Source organism: Diadema setosum, chromosome 2 (assembly GCF_964275005.1).
Source record: "Diadema setosum chromosome 2, eeDiaSeto1, whole genome shotgun sequence".
NCBI classification, from domain to species: domain Eukaryota; kingdom Metazoa; phylum Echinodermata; class Echinoidea; order Diadematoida; family Diadematidae; genus Diadema; species Diadema setosum.
Window position 1 is genome coordinate 13,027,289 of NC_092686.1, and position 24,263 is coordinate 13,051,551.

Consider the following 24,263-nt stretch of genomic DNA (forward strand, 5'->3'; position numbering starts at 1 on the left):
CTTAAAACGGATCGAATATGCTCTTACTGTGCAATCATGAGAAAGTTGAGCTCAAAATAATGCATTGTGACCTTTATGCGTACAGAAGAACACTAACACAAGAACACCTTTTGCCGCAGAAATATGACCAAATCGATATAGCCAAGACAAAAATTGTCCTGTATATAGATCAAAATTTGACCTATGAAAAAATACTTCAACTTTCTTTTCAACATTTTTTGAACTTTCCTTGAAGAACAGTGACTTTATTTATTTGTTTTGCTCTATGATTAATAAGGATTTCACTGTATTTTAAGTTCCAAACTTCTCATAACGAAGTTTTAAGACAAGGGTGATTCTTTTCTGTATTGGCTACACAAGCATCATGTTAAGAATGAAAATGCAGTACTGCAAGATTTAATCAATCCTGATTCGATGTCCCAAAGACAAGATATATAATATATATACAGAGCGTATCAAAAAAAGGTAATCCAACTTTGGAGAGCTGGCATTTCTTAATTGTCAGTTATGAAGAACACAATATTGGTTGTAAGGAAAGGGGAACTCTTCCTCTTTCAATTGATACATAATTATGTTGACAATTGTCATGCATGACTGAGCACATGGACCTTAAAGACGACAATGACAAATTGCACTTTTTCCAAGTTTGCGTGTTATTGTGAAGGAACAATGCATGTCTCACTGCATGGATGAGATCTGTCAATGGAAGTTGCCAAATAGACCAGCCTGTACGAATGCAGGTTTGTGCTTAGGTTTTCTCCTAACATTTTGTGGTCCATAAGCTTTAACATGGCGTTTTGTCCGAAAACTTGGTTGCTCCCACAGAGGCCAACCCACACAATCTATTTTTCTCTGTTCATATTCAACACATAGCTCCCAGTGGCAAACCACGTCTTGAATATGAAGAGAGTAAAATGGATAATGGTTTCGCCTTAATGGGAAGGACCAAATATCGACAACGTGGCCATGTTGAAGGTTATGAACCATGGTTAAAAGAAACCCTAAAACACGAATCTGCAGTCGTACAGGCTGGCCTGATAATTTGACCACTTTCACTGACAGATCTCATCCATGCAGTCAGACATGCATTGTTCCTTCACAATAACACGCAAACTTGGAAAAAGTGTAATGTGTCATTGTCGTCTTTAAGGTCCATGTGCTCGGTCACGCATGACAATATTGTCAACATAATTTAATAGGTATCAATGGAAAGAAGAAGAGTTCTTCTTTTCTTACAGCCAACATTGTGCTCTTCATAACTGACAATTAAGAAATGGCAGCCCTCCAAAGTTGGATTGCCTTTTTTTTTGATACGCTCTGTACATATGTGTGTGTGTGTGTGTGTGTGTGTATGTGTGTGTACATATATTATAACGTATGATAGACATACAAGATCACGTCTTCATTCGTTGAATATTCGTTGCACATTATTTTCAGCGCGTGTATCGAAGGGAAAGAATTATTTTATTGTTGTTAGGAAGTTATGGAGCATTTTTATACATTTTTTTTTTTCAAAAGGGATGTTGAGAACTTAAAATTCGGTGAAATCCTCAGTAATGATGTTTATTTGTTTGTTTGTTTGTTTGTTTTGTTTGTCCTCTAACATAATTTCATACGTAAATCAAGATTCTTTTTTAGTAAAGTCACATAGAATATCAGTATGCAGATTACAGTTTACATGATTCGACGAAGAAAAACAAATGTGTAATCAATTCCATTAACAATATATATATATCGTATTACCAAATTTTCAAATAATAACCTGATAAATTATGCGGAAAAAGGACTGCCATTAAAACCAAATGCTTGAAAACGTGGCAGCCCAGGAAACTATTGAAACCTACATAATATACATATTTTATTTAGCAGAATGGGGAAATTCCACTGAACATAATAAATGCATCATGTTTTATATTCTGATGTATAATCATAGAGCAACCACAATAGAACAAAAGGAATAAGTCACATGCTTTTCTTGACCCGATCAAATTTTGATGAAAAATTGCACAGTCGTCAGGTAATAGTATAGGATAATTACTTTGTGTTTTAGGAAGCATTTACAATCTTTTTTAATCGCATTAAAATTTGACTAGGAACACAATTGTGCGAATGTAAAACCACTTTGAAACTTACGGAGGGTTCCCACTTCGCTGAGTGTTGTAGTGCAGTTATGGCGATGAGACGTTCCGCGTGATGACTATCATACGCTCCGTCCTTCGGAAATCAATGAAGCCGTCCGAAATATGTTGTGCGATGCCTGTGTGTGTGTGTGTGTGTGTGTGTGTGTGCTACTGTTTTCTTTCAACAGACGCGATAGTGGGATTTTTGTCATTATCCATCGTATCACCCGTCTGAAAGCTACACCTTCAGAATCCGTGCAGTCTGGGTGTCAGGTCAAGCCTATCTCACTGGACGAGACATCTAAAGGTAGGTCGTCAATTGGTCTTCGCAGTGTCGCGGAGACGTCCGGGAGAGCTCACGGACAAATTTAGTCTCCAGGACTCGGCTGCGACTAGGGAGACGTTTCCGAGACTGTATAGCAGGAGTCTTAAAAAAAAAAAATCTCTGAAAAATGGAACTTGTGCGATTTTCTTGTCACTCCCGGAGACTTGGCAGATTCCATTGAAACTTGCGTCGCCATCGGGTTGCAAACTAATCGCCGGCCCAAAGAAATATCTATACTTTCCACATACATTCTTTTTTTTATTTTGTTATTTGCGGATGCAGTAAAATAATATTTGCACTTCAAGATTATTGTGACGTGTCACACATAGATGGATTATGCTTTCGTAGTTTAGACATTCTCTGTTTCTTTTCGAGCCAAAGATTAGTGGCACTATATGTCATCCAGTCAGCTAGATCATGTTATTATAAAGGAAATATGGGCTAAAGGAGAGCGGGAAATTCTTTGCAAAAGTTGCTGCGAAGCGTGAGATCTCCCCCCAAAATCTGGAGCGTTGGTGTCTCTGAATCACGAATTTCGCTTTTGACTTCGTTTTGAAGGGACGCATGTTCTTTAAGAGTCATCATGATTGTTGAATTTTCCTCAGATCCACATTGGAGCAGATTAGATTTCGATCAGATTTCTCTACATTTGTAAAAATGCATCTCTTTCGATGGTATAATCACCAGTAGATACATGAAATTTACGGATATTGGGTCCTTCATGACTTTTTGGTCTATTAATCTGTACAAAGGACCGCCACACCTGAATTGAAAAGTCATATACTCGATCGCTGATTATTCTATTTCATAAGTATGCATTCCCACAAACTATTTGTCATTGGATTTTATGTTTCTCCCACCTTGTCCCTCTCGACATATGTAGAAAATTGTGTATTTTGACAACGTCATAGAGTGGCCTGATTGTCAGGCCTCTGGCATAGTGTACGCAGACACAACATTTAAGATGATATGTATCCCTGAATAAAGAAGACTTTATTGCTATCTTAAAGAAATAATGTCAGCGTTTGTTTACCACCTGTCCCCGTGGACTGTATGTTATACATGTATGTCGTATCGCAATTTCTCTAATAGAAGCATAAGGAAGGAACAACATGGACTACAAGAAGGATTGGAGCGCACTTAGTGATGATGACCTCTTCAAGGTAAGTTTAACTTCATAGTTTACTATCATGGAAGTCTGGGATATGATATTAAAATATGTTAAAATTCAATGATTCAAAGTCATTTTCATTTCCATAAAATAAACAGAGAAATTATATACAATATATGAGCAGAACATATTTGTAAAAAATGCAGAAACGTAAAAATACATGTGAAAATTAGTAATAATGAAGAAAACACATTTTTTTTCTTTAGATATTGAATAAAGGCCTAGATATGCATAATATTATAGTACAAGCAAATCAAGAATAGAGAGTCCCACTAAAAAGCAAAGGTTGTATGATACGGGACCCTCAGAAAATACAAAGAACAGCGAATAATGAACGAAGCTACAAACCGATATAAAACCCATATATTACACAACAGATGAGAGAGAGAGAGAGAGAGAGAGAGAGAGTGAGAGAGATCTTAAAGTTGTTACACTATTCATGCTATATAAGGACAAAATTGTGTCTAAGATTCGGTAATTTTTTAAACTAAAAAGATATCCATGGATTTTTTTAAAGTGTTATTTCAGGTAAGATCGCATGTTCCTTCTGTATAAAACTCATTACAAACAACAAGTGGCCACAATTAATTCTCTTCATCCATAACGATCTGTTCTGTTAAAAGTTTTGTCTCAAGTCTCTTGTCAAGCCCACCCATGATTTAGTTGATACTAAAAGACGCGTAAGGGAGGCAATAATAGACAACTACTTTTCTGTTTTCATGTCATGTTGTTATTATACCTTTGCTCACAGCTTTGGCAAGATGAATTTCGACGGAACTTGAAGTATCGACATAATTTCGAAAACGACCTCTCAGGTATCAGGAGGAGCACGACAAAGAAATTTCTCAAACAACTTGGAATAGACGTGAGTAAAATTATGTAAATGTGTGTGTGTGTGTGTGTTCGGTATGTTTATAGGTATTGTCAATCAAAATGAAGGAGGACTGTGTAGACGACCATTCAACTTAAAAGACTCAACTATAAAAGGTTCGAAGCAATAGATTTAGATTAAAAAGCCACTTCGGAATTAGCTCACGGGAACATTTACAAACTTACTTCATTTATTTGTCATTAGTCAGGCACTCCCACACACATTCATAGCGACATAATTCATTAACTTGCTCGACGGGCAAGCTTACGCAATTAAGCAATTTACGGATATCATGTTGGAAGAAAGTATAATGAGCATGCGTATAAGGCCATGGTGATCAGATTTAGTATTTTGTTGTTGTTGTTGTTGTCGTTGTTGTTGTATTGAATGCAATGACAAACTTTCAAATTTGTTTATAGGAACCCAAATCACTGGTCAGAAAGTTCAAATTCAGATGCAAGCATTCGTCTGGGCATGCATGAATAGCCAATATTGTGCATTCAAATTATTGCTGTAGGCTGGGTAAGCACTTAAAAGACTTTCACAACTTAGTGTTCAATACACATACATATCATAAGCAAGAATGATATTTTTTTTTTCATTTAATCATTTAATATGACTTTCAGTTTTTACCTTTAATTTCATCATCGTGGTCAGGATTTTTTTTTTTTTATAATTTGAATCTGACATCTTCAATTTGCTCAACACATCACTGAACTCCAATATATAGATACTTCTTTTCATCGTGATCATTATAATGACGTGTTTAAAATCTACACCTGACATCTTTATTTTCATGATGATCATAATATTTTGCATATTCATCGTCATCATTATGCCTGATCCACATCCCTTTTTATCATTCATTAGAAAAAAAAAAACATGTTATGTACCTTTCTGATGGACACCTTACGGATTTAATGAGACGCTCCTATAATAAACTTGTTTGCCTATACATGCGAATTTGAATACACTTTTATTTGGAATACCGAAGACGGGTTGAGACTAATTTGAATAGCCACTATCGAAAATGTATCTGCATTCGATGAAATAGAATGCGCAGTTGCACGAAATGGGCTTCCACATTTTTTTTTTTTTACTTCGAAGGACGAAAACAATTTTTGTGCTTCACAACTTCATAACTTACCTAATTTTCATCCGATTTCGATCAAATTTTCATTGTTGTCGTATACTAACTTATAACCGGCCTGTAATTCCTCTTTGAAATGTTTTTGAAATGTCTTTTTGTTGTTTATCTAATGTAAATCTTCTTACAGGATGCACTGAAAAAAAAATAATTTACACATTTTTTTTTTCCAGTTATATGCATACACTAGCGACATAAATCACAGGATGTACACATTGCCGTAATTTTCTCCTTCTGCCATAAGAGGCTCCATTAATGCACTACACGCAATTAATTAACTATTAGACCGGGGGCCCAGAGCATTTATTCAGCTGAAAAGGGTCACACTTTTTGATGGTCTCATCATGTAAGGATGTGGCCAAGGGTCAATAAAATGAATTGCTGGCAAGTCACATCCTGTACCGTAAGCCTAGGGACCACAAAAAGGGACCCCGAAAAATGGATTTATTCAGCCGAAGGGGGTCACGGACAAAAGTTGGTGGATATTGTTCCTTTGGGTGTACTTATCATGAAAACAGCAATGCCAGCTATTTTATCCTGTACGGGGCCCCAGACAGTAGCCCCAAAGGGCCCCAGAAATATGGTGTTATTCAGCTGAAAAGGGTCACGGCTAATTTCTTTTGCAATGGAAGTAGTTTCCATCAGAGATATCCAAAACACCAATGCCAGCTATTTTATCCTGTACGGGGCCCTAGACAGTAGCCCCAAAGGGCCCCACCCCCCATAGGCCTACGTATAAACACACACAAACATTGATTTTATTCAATTAAAAAGAGTCAGGCTAATTTCTTTTGCAATGGAAGGAATACCAATCAGAGATATCCAAAACACCAAAGCCAGCTATTTTATCCTGCACGGGGCCCCAGACAGTTGCCCCAAAGTGCCCCACCCCCTATAAGCCCTACGTACAAACACACACACACATTGACTTTATTCAGCTGATAAGAGTAACGGCTAATATCATTTGCAATGGAAGTAGTACCCATCAGAGACATACAAAACACCAAAGCCAGTTATTTTGTCCTGTACGGGGCCCTAGACAGTAGCCCCAAAGTGCCCCCCCCCCCCCCAACACACATACTCACACAATAGTTTCATTCACCTGAAAAAGGGTCACGGCTAATTTCTTTTGCAATGGAATTAGTACCCATCAGAGAAATCCAAAATTACAAAGCCAGTTATTTTATCCTGCATGGGGCCCCAGACAGTAGCCCAGATAGTAGCCCCAAATTGCCCCCTTACCCCCTCCCCCTCCCCTCCCCCCCCCTCCCACACACACACACATTGATTTTATTCAGCTGAAAAGGGTCACGGCTACTTTCTTTGCAATCGGAAGTAGTACTCATCAGAGAATAATATCCAAAGCACTAAAGCCAGTTATTTCATCCTGTACGGGGCCCCAGACAGTAGCCCCAAAGTGCCCCCTACACACACACACACACACACACACACACACACACACACACACACACACATATATATTGGTTTCATTCAGCCGAAAAGGGTCACGGCTAATTTCTTTTGCAATGGAAGTAGTATCCATCGGATATCAAAATACCAAAGTCAGATATCTTATCCTGCACGGGGTCCCGTACAGTAGCTCCAAAGTGTTTTGCTTTATTCTCTTTGTTGTGTGCATCTCTTCTTCTTAGATATGCGCTCCTTCGTCTTCATTTTCGCGACAACGACAACGCGTCCTCCTCATCATCATCAGTTTTGCTGTTCTGGCAAACATTTTCCAGCGTATCGGCCATACGTTCGATTTTAGAGCGGCGAGAGCGGAAGACGTGCATAATTGAGTCCGGGAAAGCGTAGGAACAGCGAAGCTAAAGCGGCCAACAGCGTTATCGAAGCAGGAATGAAGCGTCGTAGGAACAGGCCTTGATTTTATACGAGAGTAGAGAACTATGAGAGCGTCGTTAAAGCGGGAAGGTCGTGCTTTGATCAAGAAAGCGGCGTAGCAGCGGGACCATGTCGTCGGTGTCTAGTTTAGACTATATTTCCCGTTCTTGTGCCGCTGTTACTACGGTCAGAAAAACCTGGAATTGTTACGCCCATCCCGCGGTATTTACACTGTCACTGCTCTCTCCCCGTTTGAGCTACGATTCAAAATAGGTCAATCTTGATGGGGAGATGAGGAAGAAATTTTGAACCAGTTCAAAATTTCTTCCCGATCTGTAAAATTGCCAGATCCAACCCCATCACCCAAACGCTGCTGCTACGATGCTCCCGGTCCCCGTACACTTTTGCCGCTCTCTCCCGATCTGACAGATTGAATAGATCGGGATGCAGATCTTGATAGTGGAATTACATGTGGGGACACTTTAGGAACACTCCGTGGGGCCCCGTACAGCTATATAACTGGTTTCGGTGTTTTTGATACCTCCTTGAGTACTACTTCCATTGCAAAAGAAATTATAGCAATGATTCTTTTCACTTAGAACAAAACAATACGGAGCACTTTCCAGCTACTGGCTGGGGGCCCCTTAACTGGATGGGTTTGTGTTTTACGTATCTCAGCTGTTAATTCCACTGCCAAGGAAAATAGGCACACATGACTGTTTTCACCTAAAAACAATTAATTCATATGGGGTGGGAATACCTTGGGGCTATACCTGTCAAGGGCCCTGTATCCGGGCCAATATCGCACCTCTTTTAATCGAATTCTTTAATGTTGAATTAAATTTAGCAAAAATTTCGCCTAGATGACATGGTAGTTCAATGTCATATTAATCTCTTCGTTCAAATTTATTTTGAAACATTCACATTACCTCTAACCTTATTCTAAATAACACTTTTTCAACTAAAATCCATACATAAGACAAGTACCATTCCACTATCCGTTCATTCATAAATTCATAATGATATAGTCACGTGATTACATGCTGCGCTCGTTCATTCAAATTGATTTCTGGCCATCTAATTTAACATGTTCTGCAGTCAATTAAACAGATATGTTCATGCTTGGCCTCTTTCCTTATTTTCTTTCGTCGTAGTTATTGTTTTGTAAGCATCATAGCATTTCATGTTTTCGTATTCGTTTAAGAGACTTTGACACCATTTTTTAACGTGCTTTTTGAATCCAAAGAAGTAAGAAGCCACAAATTATCTGGCCGTTACGAGCGCTTTATTACGAGCGGTCGGCCAGTAACAAGAAGTCATGGTTATGATCCTCAAATGTTTGTTGTTGTTTTTTTTTATAATTCTTTCTATGTCTTCTAGAGATATACGTCTGTATATATTGTGCTGTCATGACTATAAAATATGAAGTTAAGCTGCATTACTGGTACACGTATAGGCCTATAATGACATGTATATGAAAGAGAAGGAGCGTTACCAGTCTGGTTACAGAACAACCAAATCCAGTTATACTAGATAAGAAATATGACACTTTTACTGCTTTATAACAGTAATTTATAGATGAAACGAAAACACACATAGAAAGACATGTTAAAAAGATCTGAAACAAAGAAATAGCATGATTTGAATTTGAATGAACACGTTTGGAATTTGACTGTCTTTCGCGAAATTTAATGACTGAAATACACTTTTCGGCAAGTCAAGGCGAATTTGAATGAACGTAGGGTACCAGCCAATTTGAATACCCATTTTACGAATTCGAACCTTCTATCAAAATTAATGAACCAACAAAAGTGCGAAATTGGCTGGGAAAACCTAACTGGCTTTGATGTTTTGGGTATCTATGATGTAAACTAAGGCCTACTTCAATTGTAAAAGAAAAACAACTATGACTCTTTTCAGCTAAGGAATGATGTCATAATAATTATGTGGGGGAGGGGCACTTTATAGCTACTGTAACCTGGGCCCAGTACAAGATGAAATGACTGGTTTTCGTAATATGGTCATCTTGGTTGTGCACTATACAGAAGTATGCTTCCTTTGCAAATTTCTTGAGTGTTTTGCTACTGTAACCTATGGGACCCCGTATTCAGGATAAGATGACTTGCTTTAGTGTTTGTGATATCTCTGTTCAGTAGGCCCTGATATTAACGTTACAAAAGAATTTGTAAGACCATTTTCAGCTGATTCACAGTACATGTATAATGGATGGGACACTGTGGAGCTACTGTCTAGGGCTCTGTGCAGGATGAAATAACTAGCCTTGGTGTGTTGAATATCTCTGATAGGTACTTCTTCCAGTGCAAAAGAAATTACCCGTGTTTGGGGCTATACTGTGCGGGGCCCCATACAGGATAAAATAACTGGCTTTGGTATTTTGGATATCTCTGATGGGTACCACTTCCATTGCAAAAGAAATTAGCCGTGACCCTTTTCAGCTGAATGAAACTAGTGTGTGTGTGTGTGTGTGTGTGTGTGTGTGTGTGTGTGTGTGTGTGTGTGTGTGTGGAGAGAGGGGGGCACTTTGGGGCTACTGTCTGGGGCCCCGTTCAGGATAAAATAACTGGCTTTGGTGCTTTGGATATCTCTGATGGGTATACTTCCATTGCAAAAGAAATTAGCCTTGACCCATTTTGGCTGAATGAAACTAATGTGTGTGTGTGTGTGCGTGCGTGTGTGTGTGTGTGTGTGTGTGTGTGTGTGTGTGTGTTGGGGGGTGCACTTCGGGGCTACTGTCTGGGACCCCGTACAGGATAAAATAACTGGCTTTAGTGTTTTGGATATCTCTGATGAGTATGCCTACTACCAATTGCAAAAGAAAGTAGCCATGACCCTTTCAGCTGAACAAAATCAATGTGTGTGGGGGGGGGGGGGGGGAGGGAGCAATTTGGGGCTACTGACTGGGGCCCCGTGCAGGATAAAATAGGTGGCTTTGGTATTTTGGATATCTCTGATGGGTACTACTTCCATTGCAAAAGAAATTAGCCGTGACTCTTTTCAGCTGAATGAAACTAGTGTGGGTGTGTGTGTCGGGGGGGGGGGGGGGGGAGCTCCTTTGGGGCTACTGTCCGGGGCCCCGTACTGGATAACATAGCTGACTTTGGTGTTTTTGATATCTCTGATGGGTACTCCTTCCATTGCAAATGAAATTAGCCGTGACTCTTCTCAGCTGCACGAATGAAATCAGTGTTTGTGTGTGTTTGTACGTATGGCCTATGGGGGTGGGGCACTTTGGGACTACTGTCTGGGGCCCCGTACAGGATAAAATAGCTGGTATTGGTGTTTTGAATATCTCTGATGGGAACTACTTCAATTGCAAAAGAAATTAGCCGTGACTCTTTTCAACTGAATAAAATCAATGTTTGTGTGTGTTTGTACGTAGGCCTATGGGGGGTGGGGCACTTTGGGGCTACTGTCTGGGGCCCCGTACAGGATAAAATAGCTGGTATTGGTGTTTTGAATATCTCTGATGGGAACTACTTCAATTGCAAAAGAAATTAGCCGTGACTCTTTTCAACTGAATAAAATCAATGTTTGTGTGTGTTTGTACGTAGGCCTATGGGGGGTGGGGCCCTTTGGGGCTACTGTCTAGGGCCCCGTACAGGATAAAATAGCTGGCATTGGTGTTTTGGATATCTCTGATGGGAACTACTATCATTGCAAAAGAAATTAGCCGTGACCCTTTTCAGCTGAATAACACCATATTTCTGGGGCCCTTTGGGGCTACTGTCTGGGGCCCCGTACAGGATAAAATAGCTGGCATTGCTGTTTTCATGATAAGTACACCCAAAGGAACAACATCCACCAACTTTTGTCCGTGACCCCCTTCGGCTGAATAAATCCACTTTTCGGGGTCCCTTTTTGTGGTCCCTAGGCTTACGGTACAGGATGTGACTTGCCAGCAATGCATTTTATTGACCCTTGGACACATCCCTATATGATGAGACTATTAAAAAGTGTGACCCTTTTCAGCTGAATAAATCTTCTGGGCCCCCGGTCTATATGTTTGTATGATGTATAATTTGATCATTTGTCGGTCGGGATACGTGTTGAGACATAATGAATAAGATCTCGCAAACACAAAGGAGACCTTCAGCAAGACTATTCAGACATGACCTTTCAAACATAATAGTGACGGCGAAACCAGAAAAGCGACAATACCTGCATACATACATGCAGTGTACATACTAACCCCGTCGCGGGGCGCTGTAACACAGTAACAGCGCCCCGAAGCATCGCATGCGATTTTTAGGAAGTACTGCGACGCGTACAATTCTGTCACAAACTCACCGTTCAAAACGACACATGGATTCGCAACAAAAAGCCACATGTTGTAATACCATAATGTTGAATATTATAGCCGACTATGTATTACTCACCATTACCTCCGAAAACAAGAGAAATCGCTATCATCTTTGCTGGAACCCCACTCGACACTATCGACACTGCCGCTGGCCATTTTGAAAATATCACGTAAGTAAATTGATCTGGGCATGCGCAAATGAATATTCATGTTTACGTCAAGTGCCATATATGTACATGTACAATGTTGCTCGTAGTTCTCGGACCATTCATAGCTATCAGTATCATCATCATGGAGTTCAAAGATGCTCTCAAGGAATTAGAGGAGGAGGCTGGAATTAAGTTTAAAGAGGAGCAGGTAGAAATAATGGAAAGCACAGTGAAACAGAAGGACACCTTAATGATATTGCCAACTGGGTTTGGCAAGAGCGTTTGTTTTGGTTTCCATCACCAAATCTTGGATAAAGTGAGTATACAATGGCATCAATAAGTACAGTGAAAGTAGCAAACTGAAGCCATACAGGGTACTAGTAATGATTAGATATTTCAAATCATGATGATAATAATCATTATATCATTATCATAATCTTATATAATTTATCAAGCAAGGCAGGTTCTGATGACATATTAATAATATCAAAATATTGATCAATTAAAGCAAGCATGGTTATGAGATAAGGAAAAATGATTATTGATTGAACACGAATAGATAGGCTTAAAAAAGCCATTGCCGGATCAAGCAAGACAGCATCAAAAGAATAAAAATGTGTGAATGGGGTCTACAATTTATCTTTCATAGGAATAGGCCTACTGATTAGACATTTATCATCTTACAGTTTAACAATTTGACAAGTTTAACTATTCATGAGAATGAGTACTAGGGACATGACATAATAATTTAGTGCTTATTTTATTCCTAATGCGAATGAGAAGGAAGAGAATAAGTGTATGAATATGCTTGTACATTACCATCACTAATACATAAAAGGTGTAATCACACACTCGTATGTATAAATAACAATATCAATATGAAACTATAATTGAGTGTATAGTGTTATTAGATATAGTGTCGATAATAGTGCAAAAAAAAAAAGACACTAAATGTTTTGAAAATGACATAGGGAGCAGTGGAATACAATCCCCATGACCATATGGATGGATCTGAAAGGGTTAATTTCTAGTTTTTCATTAACCAATCCATCATACCTTTAAGATGAAAGCCAGTCTAAAACTTCATCTATATTTCATGAGAATGAAAAAAAAAATCCAGGAGAACACTGCAAAAATGATAAAATCAGATTTAAAAAAAAGGAAGTTATGACATTCTGATATAAAAATGTCGGAAGACACTTCTTGTCCCGTTGCTATGAATGAATGAATGAATGAATGAAGAAAATGAAGGACTACTCAGAGTCAACTTTATTGATCTCTATATCACAGTACATAGAAATTTAGCTTCCAGTTCATCCAACTTGTTACACACAAATAATCATTAAACACACATGCGTGCAGACACACACACACAATCAAACAGCAAGTGAAATGCCCGAAAGAAAAAGACAGGAAAGGATTCCCATACGGTGGAAGTCTTTGAAAAAAGAAAGGTCTCTTTAATAAATAATCAAACAATCCTGAAACATTGAAAATAAACAAGACATGTATGTAACAGAAGTGTATTCAATTCAAATCACAGCAGATAATAAACGTGAAGCAAAAATGAATATGAGTCCCCAAGAAGCAGAGCTTGTGAGTGGAGCCCATTGTGAATGTACAACATTTTACAGTGTGAAAGGAAACTTGATTTATAGATGAGACATCTGGGACATTGCCCCTGCAGACTGGGAAAAAACAAACAAACAAAGAAACAAACAAAGAAACAAACGTACCCTCTATCATGAAAATCACCTGTTATTTTCTTAATCCGTCATATCTCCAGATGTTCATTATGTGTGCACTTCATTTATTGCAAATAAATAATGAACCACACATTCGAAATGTGCTTTAAAAACGAAATTAATAAGTGCCGGTAGGCCCGATAGTAAATCAGCGCCCAGCATGCATTCTTTTTTGTTACGTCTCATGAATATTCATTTCAGTTCTCAGCGAGCCGTCCGGTTTTTTTCCACACGCATACATTGCGTATTATAGTATGTGCTACGTTTTATCCATATTCGCGCATGCGCTGTGTAAGTCGTACCACAATACGAAATGCGGTAGGACTATAAAAACCCTCGGATAAACTCTTTCACTGGGCTCTCAAAACAGATCATATTGTAAATCGACTTCGCCTGCTGTGATTGTAAGTATCTTATCTAGAGTAAGGCTACTAATTTCAGTGTAAAACCCTGTATTTTGGTCTCTGGTCACCGAAATGCTAAGCCATATCAGGTGCTTCTGTGACAGGTATAGGCTTGCTGTGCGACCCCTTTACGGTACGTATTTGTCCGTATGGGGTCGCTGCTGCGGTTACTTCATTATAAGAAACTTGGAAAAAGTGCAATTTGTCATTGTTGTCATGCATGACATTTAACAACATAATTAGGTACCATTACTGAAAAAAGAAGAGTTTTCCTTTCCTCACAACCAACATTTTCCTCACAACCTACATTTTTTTTAACCCTCGAAAGATTGATTACTTTTTTTTTGTACACACTGTGCGGTAGCGGTTGGTAGTGGGGGCGCTGTGGCACTGTGGATAAGACTCTAGACTCCCAATTGGAGGACCCGAGTTCGAATCCCGCCCAGTGCATACGTCCTTGGACAAGATGATTTTACCCACCATGTCCCTCTCGACCCAGGTGTATAAATGGGTAGCTGACAACGCTAGGGTAATACATAATAATGATAGCAGGGCCCTCTGGTAGAGCAGTGGCAACACTAAGGAGGCTACCCTGGGTAAATAAGATTTTATTATTATAATTTTCATTATTATCATTGGTGTGATAGGGTTGTAGGGTCAGCAGAATTTTGTCTGACAATTTTATTAGTAAGATACCATAGCATAATAGTTTACTAGTACCTGCAATTTGTCCTTGGGAGTCCAGCGGAAGATTGTTTTTACTGTGAAAGAACAGTCTGTTAGTGCAGTTGTTGTTAGTGCAGTTGATATATTATCAAACAACCTAACGCTAATACAGTTTATGTGACATGGGACAGCGGGTTTTTTGTTTGTTGTTTGTGTTTGTGGGTTTTTTTTTTACACAAAGGAGAGACGGGAAATATTTCGTTTTTTTTTTTGTCTGCACTCGGATGATATGCTTGCATTGAGCTCGACACCGAGTTACAATAAATTGTTGAAGCTTGCTTGAGCAGAATCATGTGACTTTATTCCACAGGACGATCTGGACCAGTTGTCTGTGATTCACGTGACTGGAACAAAAGGCAAAGGTTCCACGTGCTTCTTCACAGAAAAGATCCTTCAGACGTGTGGATTTAAAACGGGGATGATATGGTAAGTTGTAATTGTTAAAGGAAACAATGCTTGATAATCAGTTTTGTCTTTACATTTTAGACTATACGGTGATTCAAGGTTGATCCAAGGGTCCGGTTTCAGGAGCTATGCTTCCCCGTGTTATCGCATCATTGTGAACGGAGAAGAAAAATAAGATTTCGGTTCTCTCTAATACATACATACATGTATTTATGATTATATATTTCGATTTCTATGTCAATTTCAATTCATTTCTGCAACCTTTTCATTCAAGAATACCATGTACAAATAATGAAAATACTACAGGAACATTTTTTTTTTTTTTTTTATAAAGGCAACTGTACTGAGAGTGTGCTCTGAAGCTTATAGTATTTTTACTAGTGTTCATCCATCGGGATGATGTATTTGTCAAACGTCTGGGAATATAACGTTATACTCCAAATATCCCTGTCACCAGATTTGCTGCTTTTTCTCCCCACCAGCTCGCCCCCGCTGACAGAGACAAGAGAACGAATACGTTTGAATGGTAAAGTGGTTCCGCGCCGAATGTTTGCAACCTACGGCCTAGAGGTTTTACAGATGTTGGAAAAAGTGGAGGAGAATTTCAACGAATTGGAAGAGGACAAACGCCGCCCAAATCTTTTCCAGTACATGATGATACTGGGGCTCTACATATTTCTCAAAGAAAAGGTGAACCAGCGCTGTAAATAGGATTCCATGAATGTTCTAGTGACAAGAAGTGTGTTATGACCATGAATCCCTTTTCTGATAGGAGCCTCCCTCAGTTCTTGCAGTAGTGGAGAAAAGAAACAAGAGAAAAGGAACAAGAAAAACAAATCTGCTATGAATCAGAAGGAAGCTGTAGATGTTCGATTTGTTTCTCTGTCTTCTTTTAGCATTGCTTTGATGGTAGGTAGCACTGAGATTTCGCTGTAAACAAAACAAAAAAATCCTTACGATGTATGAGGGTATACAATGTTTGCAAATTGAAGATTAATACCATTCCCATTATCTGTAGGTATTGATTTTCGCTGCTCTGTAATAAAAAAAAAGAAAAAAAAAAACCTGTACCGAGGTCATGTGAATGGTACGTACAGCAACAATTTTAACATTATAATTAACAATTATAGTGGATAAGCCACTCCCGACTCCCGATCGGAGGACCCGAGTTCGAATCCCGCCCAGTGCTTACGTCCTTGGACAAGATGTTTTTACCCACTGTGTCCCTCTCGACCCAGGTGTATAAATGGGTACCTGGCAACGCTAGGATAATAATAATAGCAGGGCCCTCTGGTAGAGCAGTGGCAACACTGAAGAGGCTACCCTGGGTAAATAAGACATTATCATTATTATTATTATTAACAATAATATTAGGGAAAGTAAGAAATATAAATGATGCCCAGTTGTGTCGAGATATTTCATGGCAAAGTATGAGTCTGCTTTGCCATGTGTGCTGTGTTTTGGGGGAAATTTTGATCCTTGGTCTTTTGTCTGCATTGGTTGTCCTAAAGAGGATGCTGTGTCATACAGTTATATATACAGAGCCGTTTCCTTCACAGGCAACGGTTATGGCACAGGAAAAATCGTGACATCATGAAAGCCTTAACAGTCTGTATTGTTTTAAATTCACTATGAGACGTAAACATGGCAATGCGACGCGTGGCAGTCTCATGCAGTGTATTTTTCTTTTCAGTATGCATTATCGACAATATTCATGAAAGCTTTTTTGCCAAATCTATCGATGCACTGTCTCTTGTATGTTATGCACACATGTCAATATGATTTCATCCTAGGTTGAAAGCCTTAACAGTCTGTATTGTTTTAAATTCATTATGAGACGTAAACATGGCAATACGACGCGTGGCAGTCTCATGCAGTGTACATATATTTTTCTTTTCAGTATGCATTATCGACAATATTCATGAAAGCTTTTTTGCCAAATCTATTGATGCACTGTCTCTTGTATGTTATGCACACTAGTCATGTCAATATGATTTCGTCCTAGGTTGATGTCGTCATATTTGAAGTGTTCGTTGGCGGAGAAACTGACTACTCAAATGTTTTTCGGTAAGTTCAATAGCAATTTAGCATGATTGCAACCTCTGTAGTCATATTTTCAATTTTGAATTAGTCTGTCTTGGCAAGAACTAAACTATTAACACAGGCAGGGAAAAATGTCATATTCATGATAACGCTAATGCATGGATGAGTCATTGCATGTATGTTATTTTATATCAATGCGTGTGTTGCAGGTGCAATGCCAAAATTTTCATATGAATCTATAATTATGATTCTATACTCAAAACTATTATATCTGAAAAAGACTTGCGATGGGAAACCTCGAAATCAACAACAAAAATAAATTTGAACTTTGAACTTTGAAATATCATCTTTTTCCCGCTCATTGCAAACACGGTTTCAAGGATGATTTCAAGACGCTATAAACAATGGATGATAGGTAGGCATGTCAGGTATATGTCACTGTTATGGCTTTCATTACACCGGCTGATGATATTTTGATCACTTGCTGAGAAAAGTTGACTATTTTTTTTTAACTTTAATTTGAAAAATTCCATTTGTGATTCCAATGACCTTACTTCGCACTTCACTACCTAGGGTTCCAACTGTTGTTGGCCTCACGACTCTCGGCATAGACCACACCGAATATCTTGGAAACACACTGGAGAGCATCGCCTGGCACAAATCGGGCATCGCTAAGGTAAGAATTACTTGTCGTTGACTCGGGACAATGTAAACGTACATGTTATCACGCCCCATGTCTGCTTAGATTAACTGACCCTTCCTCTTTTAGCAATTAATACAAAAATACATCAATTAGGACAAACAAAAATGGAGCACAGAGCGGTCTGATTTTTCGTGTAGTTTTCGCCAGCAAATGTGCGGACTATTATTGGCAGTAACATTATAAGAGGTTGAATTCAACTTTTTCGTGAATAATGCGTTATGGCTATAGAGTATTTATGTGTGTATTGATTGTGGAGTAGCTGTTATCCGTAATACGTTATTATTTGGACATCATGTTATGTTTGGATTGGTTACTGTTCGTCATTCCGAAGGTTGTCGTTTATCCGAAAATGAGACAATTAGTAGATATTAGGATCGTTATTCCGAAGATGAAATGAGTTAATCCATAATAATAAAAAAAAAAGTTCTTTATACTGAAGATGAAATCTGAAAATGAAATAAGGTTCGTTATGTACGAAGGCACGTTCGTACAAAAAGGATTTTGTAATTTTCTTCGGAACCTTTGGAGTAATGAAACGGTTTTCGTTTTTGGATTAATAAAGGAACCTTCAGCATATAACCCCACATATGTTCGAATTAAAGAATCCTCTTTCATTGTGGGATTAACGAACCTCTAGGTATTGTGTGTTTTGAAATAACGAACCTTATTTCATTTTCGGATTAACAAACCTCCAAAAATACTAATATGAGCCGTTTGGTTATTTTCTATGTTTTGTCATCATACCTGCTCCCCTCAATGGTTTTTAAGCGGATTCTGTCTTGTCAAATTAACAATGATGACTTAAGTTCTTTCTTTATGTAACATGCCACACCTTCCGCATATATGTATATATATATATATATATATATATATATCATATCATATTTTAATCCCCACTTCATCCTTCTTCTTTTTTCCTCCTCAGACACAACTTTCTACGTATGTTCTCTTTAATTGGAAGTACATATATTATACTACATCTTCACACGCTCTTACAACTTTATGTATACAGTACATCCAATACAACTGTAGAAATAAAGTACATGTATATTTCTTTTCTCGTGACCATGCAAGGTTTTATGTACGAGATGAAAACACCTACCAACACGTTTGGACAGATGGGGCCTATTTTGGTTCCTATAATTAACCTGAATATGGCTTGACGGATATTCTTTGATAGCTGTTGATCTGCGTCATTTTTTACAACAGAGTTAATAGTTTGGTTGATGTTTTGTTCTTACATAACCAACAAACGATAAATGTCTTTCCCTAATGATGTGCTGCGATTCACTTGCAGAAAGACCGCCCTTTCCTCACCCTCAGCCAGCCAAAAGGACCTCTGAAAGTGATTGCACTGCGCACGATGGAAATTGAAGTAAGCTTCTCTACTTGGTATAGCCAATTGCAGCGAATAAGTCGACAAACGCGAACAATTTCACACCGCCTACACACATACACACACACACACACACACACACGCACGCACGCACGAATCAAACATAATGAGCTGCAGGTCACAGAGAACGTACCGGTATGTTGCTGCCAGATCATTATCTAAACTTCATCATTTTTAAAGCGTTAATAAGTACTAGTCGCATCTGATTTGTCATGTGTCGATGTTGCTAAAGTGTTAATCACTCAGTTTCATTTCGTTCGTTTCTATTGGTTATCTATTCGTTTAGATATAAATCATGAATGAATGTCAATGCAGTGTACTTTCACATTCAAGTGGGTTCCACTGTAAAGTTCACGTATACATGACAGATATTATCTGATATAGGCCAAATTTAAGTAAGTATTTGTATTCATCTTGCCAGGCGACCCCTTACGTTTGCCCTCCACTCTCTGCTTACGAGACCGATGGCAAAGCGTTCGAACTCGGTCTTCATGGTGACTTTCAACGCGACAACGCAGCCTTGGCTGTTCAGTTGGCGAGGCGCTGGATCGAAGAGAAACATCCTGGTCGCTATGACTTTAAAGGTTGGCTTCATATTTCTTTGATATTGTTTCTTGGAATGTACCGGCACCGCGAAGGTGCCGCTATCATTGGTTGCAAATCAGTCTGTCAAACGAAATGTGGATAAATGTTTTCCTATAGGTACCATTGATCACGATCTGTAATGTCCAGTATGGCTCTGTGAGGCTTGGCATCAGACATAATATGTAATTTGATATGAACTCAATCGATAAACTTATTTATTGATTTTTGTATGTATTCATTTATTCGTATGTGCGTCTGCATATGTAGGCCTACCTAGCTATACTTATACTTTTCAATCCCTCCGATCAAATGGGAAATATCCCTTTGGGCAGATGTGTGTTTAAAACTGTCAAACCTCAAGGACAAAGTCAAGAGCAATGACTTTTACCTTTGGATATATTCATAAATATCATACTTGTACGGGGGAGTAAACATTAATCACATGGCCAGTGATCATGTCTGTCTTGTTTCGGGAGCACAAACTCAAGAGCTGCAGTGAGCATCGCGTTGTACATGCAGTATGTCAAATGTATTGATTTCTTCGTCTGTTCTCTTTCGATTTGTTATGAAGACCTTCCGGCAAGATCTTCTGCGGATGAAGGTATTCCTGTCGTGAAGCCATTTGTGTTGCCCGATCCATTTGAACAAGGTAGGACCACATCATCAATGGTGATATCATTGTTTCATTTCATTTCTTTTCCAATTTCATTTTTATTATGTAATTTCTACAACTTATTATTTTTTTTCAAGAATGCAACGTACAAACAAAAGTGCTATAACATTGTTTTCTTTATAAAATAACAGTTTCAACGGAAAATCAAATGTTCAAACAAATTCAATGTATCATTTAGACATAAAAAGTGTAGTGAATTATTCCATTTTTTTTTTTTTTACTTTCATAACATATTCCACGTCACAGGGGCCGTCACAATAAACATACGCAATGATCGTTGACAAAATGACAGCATTTTCCTAATAAAACGACTAGAAAGCTATTTTCATGGATTTACTCCCAAAGGGGGTGGGAAGGCGAAGGCAAGGGTGCAGAGGAGAAAGGGGACTTAAGAAAAGCTTTCCTTGATTTCACTTAAATAAAAAAAAAATGAGTAAACTTACAAGGGCCATAAACCAACATAGCTAATACTACGTAGATTATCTATACAAATCTTTTGTAGTTAAATCTATCCTACATTGAATTTGAAAAATGTTGTTATTATCATTATGTTCATATCTATTTGAGGCCAATATTTCTCTTTCGTCATTAATTTAATACATAATGTCGGACGCAATCAGCGCTTTCTAGGGCAGCGGTTAATGCTGAGGTCTTCGTGAACGCTTTCTTCAAAACGATGCGATCTTGCTACATAATACCCATAGGCCTATAACTATAATGTAAGATGACAGGAAAAAGATTAAATTATGAATATAAGAAAGAGGTCTAGAGGATAGAAAAAACTGCCAATCATTTGCAAGAAGAGTTCAGTATTAATATATCACTAATAGTCAACGTATTTCATTGACTGCATCGAAACGTCGATGTATCACGGTCTTCTTCAGACGTTAAAAGACAATTTATTAATTGGACATTAACACTGAAATGCACTAGCCGATCTCTCCTCTTTATCTTTTGTGTAACAGAACCAACATGTGGAATAAAATTCTAATGATCACGGACAGTATTAACATCTCATATGTGATCACGCGTTTAAAACTCAAAAGGAGTGATCCTGGCTCTCATGCAATTTTCACGCTATGACGTGCGTATTACTGCAAAAAGTTGGGTGTTTACATCTCCTCAGGGTTAAAGAACTGCTCGTTACCGGGCCGCCACCAAGTTGTGCGTTGGAACCACGTGACCTTCTACTGCGACACCGCGAGCAATGAGATGAGCGTTGCTTCGTGCAAAGAATGGTTCCATTTAGCTGCGGAAGAAGAAAGGGAGAGGCTGGGTGTACCCGTGACCCGCGTGCTCATGTTCAGCATGAGAGCCAAGGACAAGACCCAAGGCGTCCTAACAAAACTTGCAGTAAGATGAAAAGAAGAAACAAATTAGCAAACGGGTCTGAGATGGGGAGTTGTCGTAGAGATTATGTCAAGAAAATTAGGCAGACATGATATGGAAATTAAAACGATTCATTCATTCTTATTAAAGGGATCGTATAGTTTCGGTTAAGACCTAACTTCAGGTTTCTCACATTCTTTTCGGTGAGATAATGAAAAGCCTCTTATGAAATTTGAAAGAGCACGTAATTTCAAAAGAAATTCAACGTTTATTCGATGAAAATTGGTTATGAAATGACTGAGATATCCATAGCAGAGCGATCCTAATAAAAGGTGGGACCCACCTTTTATTAAGATTGCTTTGTTGTACTTTGTTTTTGGATGTCTCAGCCATTCCAAAACTGATTTTCATGAAATAAACTTTGAATTCCTCTTAGAATGGTATGCTCTCTACTATTTCATAAATGGTTTCTTTGTATATTGCAAAAAATTAAAACCCCGATCCTCATCTCCACCAATACTATACCATCCCTTTAGGATAATTTGCTATTGTCAAAGGTTATTCCTACCTCTTGTATAATCAGATTTAAAACAGGCGCGATGTAACTATTTAACTAGATGAAAAAACACATGTACATAATTATGCGTGCATGTTTATGTATGTTTAATGATAATACAATAATATACAAATGTAGTAATAACAATGATTTAATAAAAACTATAGAAACGCTTCTTTAGTCCTTAACACAGAGCGTATGATTGTGCCCATGGGATGCACTTAATAAAAGGAAATACTCTAGAATTTACATAATGTAATCACACAGAGCTTATTGTTTCCTGAAACTGTTAACGTTTTCAAGGCAGATTTCATTTATTCATTGATGTCAGTTAATTTTCTTGGATTCTTCTATTGGTAGAACATTCGAAAAGGTAAAGAGACACTCGGTATAGATATTAATTTTCCACGGCATATGTAATGCGTGTTCTTGTGAGCTTGTTATTTTAATTTTTCTGTTTAAGAACCAAATTTGTGACCGACCGAGATGCAACCCAATACCCCCCCCCCCCTCCTCTTCGCGCCGGCCCTAAACTGGGTGTTATGTTATTGTTGTATGTTTTACAGGATTATGACTTCGACGCTACCATATTCTGTCCAAGTTGGATGATAGCTGGGACGCTGCCTGAAGCTCATCGTAAGTTGTTGAAAAAACTCTACTGACGTAACTCATTCTTAAAATGAATCTTCATCAATCACATGAATTTTACAACAAACCAAATCCCACATTGTATGAAATTGCATGTGCTTCCTTATTTCTTTAAAAACCTAACCGCTACATGTTTGGCTACTAAGCGTGATTCAAGATAACACATAAAAAGAAAAGTGGTAATCAGGATTCCATGAAGTGTTAAACTCTTCTCACATACCTTCCATGCGTAATATGATTATACAGATTCTAACCTATATTGTCAAATACTTCGGTTATATTTTCATTCAACGACTGTTTAGTAAAACTGCCGTCACACACCATTTCTGGTTGTTTTCTGTATAAACTTCCGTCACATATAAACTCCTTACAAGAAAAAAAAAACTTATTGACAAGTTATTTGAATATACGTTTGAAGGAAGGTTTAACAGCGTGAAGATACATGTATACAGGAAAAAATTGGGACGTAGAACTTAACTCTGTTTATAACACCAAGGTTTCAAGAAATGATGTTACTAATATCACACTTTTAGGAGAGTTTACTTTCAATGTGCGTATAGCTATCCGTAAAAATTGAATATGGGAAAAATTGTCTATGAAAATCTCGCCAAAACAACGTTTGTTGGTTAAGAGGGTATAGTATTACAAAGTATTACAAAACACCGTACTATGTTTATTTGTCTGAATATTGGATGATGCTTTGTTAGCCCTTATGAAGGATGAAGTAATGAAAAATCACATAATGTCCCGCAAAAATGAGATCGTGCTTGCTTTTTTTTTTTTCTAGCTGCTTTCTACGCCGCCAATACGAAGTTTACTTTTGAGGGAGAAATGAAAAACACTGAAAAACTGAAGACCTACTACGAGGAAGCCTTGGATAAACTGGGAAAGAAAAAGCGCCCTATAGTGAAGACGGCCTCTTCGATACCGGCCGCCCTCCGATGGGCCGTGGGCACCGTCGAGGACCTTCGGGATCTGCCCCCATTGCAGGACTGCGAATCCGATGACGAAGGACGACTCGACGTAGCAGGCCACGTGCAGGTGATGGTGACCGGGAATTTCTACATCGTTGGTCAAATCGTGCACCATGGATCCCGCTTTTGA

At 38.4% G+C, this 24,263-nt stretch overlaps 1 protein-coding gene across 1 annotated transcript; it reads left to right on the plus strand.

Annotated features, from left to right (window-relative positions):
- The first annotated feature begins 3,557 nt into the window (after positions 1-3,557).
- LOC140238495 (folylpolyglutamate synthase, mitochondrial-like) lies at positions 3,558-24,263 on the plus strand. Its single transcript, XM_072318404.1, has 12 exons — positions 3,558-3,608; positions 4,368-4,481; positions 15,132-15,247; positions 15,709-15,916; positions 17,232-17,293; positions 17,843-17,945; positions 19,270-19,437; positions 19,790-19,952; positions 20,525-20,602; positions 21,753-21,979; positions 23,078-23,147; positions 23,947-24,263. Exons 1-12 carry the CDS (start codon positions 3,558-3,560, stop codon positions 24,261-24,263), a joined length of 1,677 nt encoding a protein of 558 aa, XP_072174505.1.